General features: G+C 56.9%; 1 protein-coding gene across 5 annotated transcripts in view; it reads right to left on the bottom strand.

The window, feature by feature from the left end:
- Positions 1-2,390: 2,390 nt before the first annotated feature.
- WIZ (WIZ zinc finger) overlaps positions 2,391-11,098 on the bottom strand; it is a 44,134-nt gene continuing 35,426 nt past the window's right edge. For 4 of the 5 annotated variants that reach the window (XM_062640550.1, XM_062640551.1, XM_062640554.1 and 1 more), the window contains 6 exons: positions 8,961-9,458; positions 7,245-7,781; positions 5,474-6,004; positions 4,307-4,774; positions 2,840-3,032; positions 2,391-2,705 (listed from right to left, as the gene is read on the bottom strand). In XM_062640550.1, the coding sequence (XP_062496534.1) occupies positions 2,546-2,705; positions 2,840-3,032; positions 4,307-4,774; positions 5,474-6,004; positions 7,245-7,781; positions 8,961-9,458 (2,387 nt within the window). In that variant the 3' untranslated portion in view covers positions 2,391-2,545. The remainder of the gene's footprint in view (positions 2,706-2,839; positions 3,033-4,306; positions 4,775-5,473; positions 6,005-7,244; positions 7,782-8,960; positions 9,459-11,098) is intronic. The other variant, XM_062640553.1, reaches the window with a different exon arrangement.

Here is an 11,098-nt window from a genome sequence, read left to right as displayed (position 1 = left end):
TGCCCGGGGGCGTGGCCTCAGCGTGACCCCGTGACCCCAGGGGTCAAGCTCCCATCCTGACCCCGTGACCCCGTGCCCAGGGGTCAAAGCCGCATTCAGGTCCCCATGTCCACAAGGTGTGTCCTCATGTGACCCCGTGACCCCAATTCCTGAGGTCAAGTTCCCATCCTGCCCCCCCATGACCCCAATCCATGAGGTCAAGTTCCCATCCTGACCCCCCCATGACCCCAAATCCTGAGGTCAAGTTCCCATCCTGACCTCCCATGACCCCAGTTCCTGAGGTCAAGTTCCCATCCTGACCCCCCCATGACCCCAATCCCTGAGGTCAAGTTCCCATCCGGACCCCTCCCGTGACCCCAGTTCCTGAGGTCAAGTTCCCATCCTGCCCCCCCATGACCCCAATTCCTGAGGTCAAGTTCCCATCCTGACCCCCCATGACCCCAATTCCTGAGGTCAAGTTCCCATCCTGACCCCCCCATGACCCCAATTCCTGAGGTCAAGTTCCCATTCTGACCCCCCCATGACCCCAATCCCTGAGGTCAAGTTCCCATCCTGATCCCCCATGACCCCAATCCCTGAGGTCAAGTTCCCATCCTGACCCCCCCGTGACCCCAATCCCTGAGGTCAAGTTCCCATCCTGACCCCCCCCCCCCCACAGTGACCCCAATCCCTGAGGTCAAGTTTCCATCCTGACCCCCCCGTGACCCCAATCCCTGAGGTCAAGTTCCCACCCTGACCCTATGACCCCATTCCCAAAGGCCACAGCTACATCCAGGTCCCATTGGCCACAAGACATGGAGCTATCCTGACCCTGTGTCCCCATTCCCAAGGGTCACAGCCACATCCTGACCCTATGTCCCCACTCCCAAGGGTCACAGCCAAATCCCGACCCCGTGTCCCCATTCCCAGAGGTCACAGCCACATCCTGACTCTATGTCCCCATTCCCAGGGGTCACAGCCACATCCTGACCCCGTGTCCCCATTCCCAAGGGTCACAGCCACATCCCGACCCTGTGTCCCCATTCCCAAGGGTCACAGCCACATCCCGACCCCGTGTCCCCATTCCCAGAGGTCACAGCCACATCCTGACCCTATGTCCCCATTCCCAGGGGTCACAGCCACATCCCGACCCCGTGTCCCCATTCCCAAGGGTCACAGCCACATCCTGACCCCGTGTCCCCATTCCCAGGGGTCACAGCCATATCCTGACCCCATGTCCCCATTCCCAAGGGTCACAGCCACATCCCAACCCCGTGTCCCCATTCCCAGGGGTCACAGCCACATCCCGACCCCGTGTCCCCATTCCCAGGGATCAAGACCACATCCTGACCCTTTTCCCCCATTAAACCACCCTAAACCCTGCCGAATCCCAGCCCCCATCACAGCATTCCAGGCATCCAGAGACTGGGCTCTTCTCCCGGCTTCATTTCCAGAAGAATTTAATCCATCGTCCCACATTCCCGGGTACAGGAATCACCAGAAAATGTCCCAAAAAAACCTTGGAAATGAAATAAAAAAAAAAAAAAAAAAAAAAAGGAGAGAAAAAAATATTTATCCGTTAAAATTCCTCCTGAAATTCGGAAGTTTTTGGGAATTCCAAATAAAAATGAAGATTCCTTAGTCCTACACAAATCTAGAGCTTAAAAAAGTCAGGAAGTCTATGGAGCTAGACAAGGGAAAACCGGGAAAAACCAAAGGAATAAGAAAGCAACAGTGAAAGTGGGGCTGAGCCGACTCCTCCCGGCGCCGCCGCGGCCCATTCCCGATGGGAATGCCGGGAATGTCACCCTTGGTGGAGTGGGGGGTGGGGGGTGCAGGGTGAATCCCTTAGGATCTGTGGCTGCGGTGGAATGAAGCGGGAGGGAAGCGGCGGCATTTGGGGTGGGAAAAGGGGATTTTTGGGAACATGCAACCCCGGAATGGCGGGATTCCGACATCTACGTGAGACTAAAACTCCTCTTTTTGCCTATGGAAAAAACCAGGAATCCCAAAAATAATCGAATATACATTAACTCTAAAGGGTCATATACAAAATCCACAGCGTTTTCCAGGAACGTGGCTGCTCCCGACATTCCCACCCCCCCCACCCCACCCCCCCCCGGCTCCGGCTCCATCCCGCTGGAGGCGACACCGTTTGTTCTTTGGGTTTAAAACAACAAAACCAATGGATTTTGGGAATGAAGAAAGGGGGGAAAAGCCCCCCCATCCCCATCCCCTCCCCGGACTGAGTCGCTCCCGATCCGGATCCCGGTTGTCTCCCGTGGGATCACTGAGGGTTGCCTGGATCCATGTAGTGCTTGCAGCTGGGATTGTGTGTGTGGCCCCCCTCACCCCCCCACCCCCCCCACTCCAGCTCATCCCATTGGATATGGGGCAGCTCTGGAGGGGGTGCAAAAGGCAGCGATCGCTCCCTCCCCCGCCTTTTCCCAACCATTTGATAAAACAGGGAATTGTGGATGCGGGAAGAGGGGTGAGGATGCTCCAGCCACATCCGCGGTCGCTTCCCGGTGCCGCTTCCCGGTGGGAGCCGGGATTTGGGCTGCGGTTACTGAGCCTCAGCCATAGCGGGAGGCTCGGGTTGGGGGGGGGCTTCTCCCCGTAAAGGATCCGCTTTGGAGAAATTCATTTCCAGGATGTGCCGCTGGAGATGCCGGACCCATTCCTCCTGGATGGAGAGGGGACCTTGGAATTCCACCTCGCAGAACCTATGGAAACACGGTGTGGGTTTGGGAATGGTTCCGGGCGGCACGAGGCGGGCTCCCTAACAAAGGGAGATCCATGCTGCCCAGAGCTGGGACAAGAGGTTATCCCTATGGATATGGATTTGGGATGCACCTACCGGCATTTGAGGGTGTAGATGTTCCCCACGAACTTGACCAGGGAGGTTTGGGGCGGGCGAGGGACCAGCGATGGCACCGGCCTCACCCGCGGCGGCGGCTGCCGTGTCTCCTCCATCTTCTGCTGGAATTCTGCTCCTTCCTCTTCCCGGTGGATTGGAGCATCCAGGGGCCGTGCCTGCCTCCGCTCGAACTCTGCCAAGAGGGAAAAGGGTGGGAATGAGGGGGTTAGAGTGGGATGGGGCGGGGGGGGGGCATTCAAACCAGCACGGCACCAGCGGTATGGCCACTCGGGTCAGTTCTGGTTGCGGGGAGAAGCCCCTGCTCATCACAGGGAACTGGGAAGAGGAAGAGGAGGAACAGGAGCAAGAGGAGGAGGAAAAGGAGGAACAGGAGAAGGAAGAGCAGGAAGGGGAAGAGCAAGAGGAAGGGGAAGGGGAGGAAGGGGAAGAGGAAGAAGAGGAGGAATAGGAAGAGAAAGAGGAAGAGTAGGAAAAGGAGGAAGAGAGGAGGAGGAAAAGGAGGAGGAAGAGAAGCAGGAGGAGGAAGAGGAAAAGGAGGAGGAAAGGAAGAGGAACAGAAGGAAGAGAAGGAAAGGGAAGGTGAGGAGCAAGGGGAAGGAGAAGATGAAGAGGAGGAATAGGAAGAGAAAGGAGAAGGAGGAAAAGAAGAGGAGGAGAAGGAATAGAAAGAGGAGGAGGAAAAGAGGAGAAGGAAGAGGAACAGAAGGAAGAGAAGGAAAGGGAAGGTGAAGAGCAAGGAGAAGAGGAAGAAGAGGAGGAATAGGAAGAGAAAGGAGGAGGAGGAAAAGAAGAGGAGGAGAAGGAACAGAAAGAGGAGGAGGAAAAGAGGAGAAGGAAGAGGAACAGAAGGAAGAGAAGGAAAGGGAAGGTGAAGAGCAAGGCGAAGGAGAAGAGGAAGAAGAAGAGGAGGAATAGGAAGGGAAAGGAGGAGGAGGAAAAGGAGGAGAAGGAATAGAAAGAAGAGGAGGAAAAGAGGAAGACGAAGAGGAAAAGAGGAGGAGGAAGAGGAAAAGAGGAGGAGGAAGAGAAGGAAAGGGAAGGAGAAGATGAAGAGGAGGAATAGGAAGAGAAAGGAGGAGGAGGAAAAGGAGGAGAAGGAATAGAAAGAGGAGGAGAAAGAGGAAAAGAGGAGGAGGAAGAGGAAAAGAGGAGAAGGAAAAGGAAAAGAGGAGAAGGAAGAGGAAAAGAGGAGAAGGAAGAGAAGGAAAGGGAAGGTGAAGAGCAAGGCGAAGATGAAGAGGAACAGGAAGAGAAAGGAGGAGGAGGAAAAGAAGAGGAGGAGAAGGAATAGAAAGAGGAGGAGGAAAAGGAAGAAAAGGAGGAGGAGGAAGAGAAGGAAAAGAGAAGGAGGAGGAAGAGGAAAAGTCCCAGCAAAAGAAGCCCCTGGCACTGCTGGGAATGGGCAGAGGGACGAGGCTGGGCTCTTCCCGGCTCCTCCCGACTCACTGTTGATGTTGGAGCGCTGGTGCTCCTCCAGCTTCACCAAGGAGAGCGGGGACGTGATCATGGGCCGCTCGGCACCGCTTCCGCCATCCAGGATCTTGCCGGCCTCGCCGGGAGCCAGCTCCGCCGTCAATCCCTTGCTCAGGAACGCCACGCCGCCGGCCTGCAGGCTGAGCGGCACCCGCCGCGCGCCGCCGTCGTGGTGGTGGTGGTGATGGTGGTGGTGGTGATCCCGGGAATGCGAGGAGTTCCGGAACTTCTTGGTGAAGGGGCGGCCCCCTTGGATGTAACTCCGGTAGGCGCCGGCTTTCTGAGGCCGGTGCCGGATCCACTCGCTGAGGGTCTCGATGGGCGAGCCGTTCACGCACCACTCGGTGACGCCGAACTGCCGCAGGTGGGCCCGCGCGTGGCTCGCCAGCGCCTTGCGGTTCTCGAAGTAGAGGCCGCAGAGCTCACAGCAGGCTTCGCCGGCTGCGGGCAGGGAAACAGGGAAGCATGGAATGGGATGGGATTTTGGGGGGGGGGGGGAAGGTGCCCAGCAGGCAGCTTCAACCCGCTGCCATCCGCTAGAGCATCCCAACCTTCTCCAGGCATCCCGTCGCAGTGTCCCACCACCCTCACTCCCTGATCTCCAAGCTGAGTGCAGTTTGAACCCATCACCCCTTGTCCTGTCCCTCATGAAGGTCCCTCTCCACATTCTTGGAGGGCCCCTTGGTCATTGGAAGCTGCTCTGAGGTCTCTACACAGCTTCTCCATCCCCAGTGCTCTTCCATACGGGAGCTGCTCCAGCCCCTGCTCATCCTCCTCTGGCCCTGCTCCAGCAGCTCCATGTCCTCGTATTGAGGACACAAGAGCTGGATGCAGCATCCCAGTGGGATCTCACCAGAGCAGAGGAGCAGGATCCCATCCCCTGCTGCTCACGCTGTGGGGATGCAGCCCAGGACACAGAGGGGGTTGAGTGGGACGCAGCTGGGATGCAGCACGGAACCTGTTCCCGCCTGTGGGTCTGAAATTCCCCTTTCCCACCCTTTCCCATGGGCCTGGTGCCCCCATGAAGGAGGCAAACTTGGATCAACCCAACCCGCTCTGCCCCTATTCCCAGTGCCCACTCCCCCCCCCCCCCCATCCCGAGGGCCATTCCCGTTGCCCTTCCCCTCAGCCCACACTCACACGTGTGCGTGGGTTTGTCGTGCACGGCCTTGGCCTTGAAGGGCAGCTCGGTCTGGATGAAGCTCTTGTGCTTGACGTCGCCGTGAGGACCCAAACGCTCCTCCTGCAGCGGTCGCTTGGCCGCCAGCGGCGTCAGGAACCCACCTTGGCCTTTGCTGGCCAGAGGTGACAGCGACAGCTCCCGGCTCAGGCTGGAGCTCCCGGGACCCGGTTTCCCCGGCCTGCCACCTAAAGGAGCCAGGGTCATTCCCTGCAGGATTTTCCCGGTGGGTTTCGGCTCCAGCCCTTCCTCTCCGATGCCTTTGGGAGGTTCGATGGAGGAAGGGTGAGGTTCCTTCTTGATGACGCACGGCTTGGTTTTCTTCTTGAGGATCTCCCGTAGGGTGTCGATGGGGGAGCCGTTGACCGACCACTCGGTCACCCCCATCTGCCTCAGGTGGGAGCGAGCGTGGCTGGACAAACCCTTGCGGTTCTCAAAGTACTCCCCGCAGAACTCGCAGCGGATATCCCGCACCGGCTCCGCTCGGGAAGCTGCGGGACGCACGGGGGATCAAAGGGGGAGAAGAACCAACGTGGAATCGCCCCCCCTTTCCGCTCCTTCCCAGTTCCTCAACACCTCAACCCATGGGAGATGCTGTGGGGTGCACCAGAGCACCATCGGGAGCCATCAGTCCTCTCAGAGTAAGGCAGAACATGGGGTTCCATGAGGGAGCATGATCCCACTCAGCCCCATGGATGGAACAAGGGGACAACTATGGAGTTTGATCCCACTCGGCCCCACAGATGGAACAAGGGGATAACTATGGACCTTGATCACACTTAGCTCCACAGATGGGACAAGGGGACAACTATGGACTCTGATCCTACTTAGCCCCACAGATGGAACAAGAGGACAACTATGATTTTGATCCCACTCAACTCCACAGATGGAACAAGGAGATAACTATGGACCTTGATCCCACTCAGCTCCACAGATGGGACATGGGGATAACTATGGACCTTGATCCCACTCAGCTCCAAAGATGGGACAAGGGGACAACTATGGACTCTGATCCCACTTGGCCCCACAGATGGGACAAGGGGACAACTATGGACCTTGATCCCACTCCACAGATGGAACAAGGGGATAACTATGGACCTTGATCCCACTTGGCCCCACAGATGGAACAAGAGGACAACTATGGACCTTGATCCCACTTAGCCCCACAGATGGAACAAGGGGACAACTATGGATTTTGATCCCACTCAACTCCACAGATGGAACAAGGGGATAACTATGGACCTTGATCCCACTCAGCTCCAAAGATGGGACAAGGGGATAACTATGGACTCTGATCCCACTTGGCCCCACAGATGGGACAAGGGGACAACTATGGACTCTGATCCCACTCAACTCCACAGATGGAACAAGGGGATAACTATGGACCTTGATCCCACTCGGCCCCACAAATGGAACAAGAGGACAACTATGGACTCTGATCCCATTCAGCCCCACGGATGGAACAAGGGGACAACTACGGATTTTGATCCCACTCAGGCCCATGGATGGAACAAAGGGGACAACTATGGATTTTGATCACACTGAACTCCACAGATGGAACAAGGGGATAACTATGGACCTTGATCCCACTCAGCTCCACAGATGGGACAAGGGGACAACTATGGATTTTGATTCCACTCAGCTCCAAAGTCAGGACAAGGAGACAACTATGGCCTTCGACCCCACTTGGCCCCATGGATGGAACAGGGAAGGTGGTAACTATGGACTTACAGAGGTTCAAAGGAGACATGTCCTCCCGCGGGGACCAGGCTTGGTCGGATGGATGAGGTTCTCCATGCAGTCCTCCCGACATCATCTCCCGCTTGATTTCCACCCTCAGGTGATCTTGTTTGAGTTTCTTCTGCAAGGAGGGAGGAGAAAGGCCTGGAAACATCTTCCGGGCGGTGGGAGGTGGGGACGAGGTAGGAGACTGCCCCATGGGGCTGCCGGCTTGCTGGACCTTCTTGGGGAGGGTTGGGATGTGAAGCTCTCCGGGGCCACGTGCATCCAAGGATCCCATGGTGCTCAGCAGGCTCTTGGCCATGGCTTTCTGGCCTGGAACGCCGGGATTGGAAGCGCTGCTCCGGGGTTGGGTTCTCCGCTTGAGGATCTCCCGTAGGGTGTCAATGGGGGAGCCGTTGACGTACCACTCGGTCACCCCCATCTGCCTCAGGTGGGAGCGAGCGTGGCTGGACAAACCCTTGCGGTTCTCAAAGTACTCCCCGCAGAACTCGCAGCGGATATCCCGCACCGGCTCCGCTCCCGAGGCTGCGGAGACGGGGGAGCAAGGAACAGAGGCGTCACGGAGGCAACGGACGGACACATCCCCCGGGAGGCAAAGGTTATGGGGTGAGGCTCAACAAGGTCTTTGAGGGGATGGGGGGCATCCCAGTGATCTGATGGAGGGGCTCCAGAGGGATCTCAGCCCTAAGCCCACACCAATCCCATGCAATGCTCCAGAGGCTTGGGGAAGAGCAGCTGGAAACTGCTCCTGGAAAAGGTGCTGGGGGTGTGGATTGATGGAGCTGGGCTTGAGCTTGGAGCCAAGAATTCCAGCAGCATCCTGGCCTGGAGCAGCACCAGGGCAGGGATTGTCCCCCCTGTGTTGGGCACTGGGGACCTGATTGCTCCCTACAGGAGGATGGAGACAGGACGGGGCTGGGCTCTGCTCCCAAGGGATGGGACAAGAGGAAACAGCCTCAAGCTGCTCCAGGGGAAGTTTAGATGGAACTGAGGAACAATTCCTTCCCCAGATGGTGCTCAGGCATTAGACCAGGCTGGAAGTGTTCCCAACCCATGTAGCTGAGACCCTCAATGCCACTACCATATCCCAGAGGATAAACATGACCATCATCACTGTTGGGATGCAGAGTTAAGGCAGATTCCTGCCTGGAAGTGGGGCAGAGCCACACCAGCAGTTCCAATCTGCATGGAAAGGGAGGCTCCAGCAGGATAACTGCACATGGGGGGGAGACAGGCACAGGCATATCCATTCCCAATGGTGGGAAGAGCTCTCTGGGGCTGTAATTCCTAACCTGAGGTGGGATTCTGGGAGCTGCTGAAGCGATGCTGGGAAGGGACCTATGGAAATGAGGGAACTACGGAGAGGAGGGATGGATGGAGAGGGGAGACTAATTAAGAGGAGGCATCTATGGAGAGGAGGAACCTATGGAAAAGAGGGACCTATGGAAAGGAGGACCCTATGGAAAGGAGGGTTTTCCACCCCAGCCAAACCACAGCCTGGACAAGCCAAGGGAACTGAAGCAGGGGAGGGATGTGAGGAGCTGGGCCCTCTGAGAGCCACAACCAAGCTGCCCTCATCAACTGGCATTGGGTATTCCCAACCTCTGGCTCCTCTGGCTTTGGCAGGAGCAAGGATGGGAGAAATCATGCTTTTCCCTACCCCCATCCCCACGGGAAACAGGGAGCAACCAAACCCAAACTCACTCAGATTCAGGGGTCCTTCCTCATCCGCCTGCGGCCACTGGGCACTGGGGGAGCTCTGCAGAGGGCTCAGCGACAGCTTGGAGCTCTTCTCCTCAGGGTTCTTTGGGGACGGGGACCCCGAAAGAGCTGCCGGCACCTTCTTAAGGATGGGTGATCCCGGTTGGGAAAGGCTTTTGGAGAAGCCAGGAGGGGATTTGATGGCTTTGTTCACAGGCCCATCCGTGGGGCGCTCGCCGCCTTTGCCGAGCGCCAGGAGCGTGGGGCGAGGGGACGCGGTGCTGGCCTCTTTGGGGGGTTTCTTGCCCAAGGGAGGAGCGATGGGGCTGCCGTCGGGTTTGCTCTTCTGCTTCATCAGTTCATAGAGCAGGTCGATGGGAGCCCCGCTGCTCTCCGACTCGGCAACGCCGAGCTGCCGGAGGTGGGAGCGCGCGTGGCTGGAGAGGCCTTTGCGGGTCTCGAAGCAGGCGCCGCACACCTCGCACGTGGTGAGGTTCTGGGCTGCAGACAGGAGGGGAAAGAGGGAGAAAGGAGGAAATCAGGGGGGAAACGTGGTGGGAAGCACAAGGAACAGGAGCTGGCTGTGCTGGTTTATCCCCTTTCAAGGGAGCTTTCCCATACCAAGCCTGGTTTTGGGCATGAAGTTGGTTCTGAGATGGGAAGTGCAAGGAAAAGAGGGAGAAAGGAGGAAATCGAGGGGGAAATGTGGTGGGAAGCACAAGGAACAGGAGCTGGCCGTGCTGGTTTATTCCCCCTCAAAGGGGTTTTCCCATCCCCAAGCCTGGTTTTGGGCATGAAGTTGGTTCTGAGGTGGAAAGAGCAAGGAAAAGAGGGAGAAAGGAGGAAATCAGGGGGTAAACGTGGTGGGAAGCACAAGGAACAGGAGCTGGCTGTGCTGGTTTATCCCCTTTCAAGGGAGCTTTCCCATACCAAGCCTGGTTTTGGGCATGAAGTTGGTTCTGAGGTGGAAAGAGCAAGGAAAAGAGGGAGAAAGGAGGAAATCAGGGGGGAAACGTGGTGGGAGGCACAAGGAACAGGAGCTGGCTGTGCTGGTTTATCCCCTCTCAAAGGGGTTTTCCCATCCCAAGCCTGGTTTTGAGCATGAAGTTGGTTCTGAGCTGGGAAGTGCAAGGAAAAGAGGGAGAAAGGAGGAAATCGAGGGGGAAACGTGGTGGGAAGCACAAGGAACAGGAGCTGGCTGTGCTGGTTTATCCCCTCTCAAAGGGGTTTTCCCACCCCAAACCTGGTTTTGGGCATGAAGTTGGTTCTGAGGTGGAAAGAGCAAGGAAGAGAGGGAGAAAGGAGGAAATCAGGGGGGAAACGTGGTGGGAGGCACAAGGAACAGGATCCGGCTGTGCTGGTTTATTCCCCCTCAAAGGGGTTTTCCCATCCCAAGCCTGGTTTTGAGCATGAAGTTGGTTCTGAGGTGGAAAGAGCAAGGAAGAGAGGGAGAAAGGAGGAAATCAGGGGGGAAACGTGGTGGGAAGCACAAGGAACAGGAGCTGGCTGTGCTGGTTTATCCCCCCTCAAAGGGGTTTTCCCATCCCAAGCCTGGTTTTGGGCATGAAGCTGGTTCTGAGCTGGGAAGTGCAAGGAAAAGAGGGAGAAAGGAGGGAATCAGGGGGGAAACGTGGTGGGAAGCACAAGGAACAGGAGCTGGCTGTGCTGGTTTATCCCCTTTCAAGGGAGCTTTCCCATACCAAGCCTGGTTTTGGGCATGAAGCTGGTTCTGAGCTGGGAAGTGCAAGGAAAAGAGGGAGAAAGGAGGAAATCAGGGGAGAAACGTGGTGGGAAGCACAAGGAACAGGAGCTGTCTGTGCTGGTTTATTCCCTCTCAAAGGGGTTTTCCCATCCCAAGCCTGGTTTTGAGCATGAAGTTGGTTCTGAGGTGGAAAGAGCAAGGAAAAGAGAGAGAAAGGAGGAAATCAGGGGGTAAACGTGGTGGGAGGCACAAGGAACAGGATCCGGCTGTGCTGGTTTATTCCCCCTCAAAGGGGTTTTCCCATCCCAAGCCTGGTTTTGAGCATGAAGTTGGTTCTGAGGTGGAAAGAGCAAGGAAGAGAGGGAGAAAGGAGGAAATCAGGGGGGAAACGTGGTGGGAAGCACAAGGAACAGGAGCTGGCTGTGCTGGTTTATCCCCC

This window comes from Pezoporus occidentalis, unplaced genomic scaffold (assembly GCF_034315485.1).
Source record: "Pezoporus occidentalis ecotype Australia unplaced genomic scaffold, CSIRO_AGI_Poc_V1 ctg655, whole genome shotgun sequence".
NCBI lineage: Eukaryota > Metazoa > Chordata > Aves > Psittaciformes > Psittacidae > Pezoporus > Pezoporus occidentalis.
The sequence above is the reverse complement of the archived record's forward strand: the minus strand, read 5'-3'. Positions and strand labels throughout refer to the sequence as shown.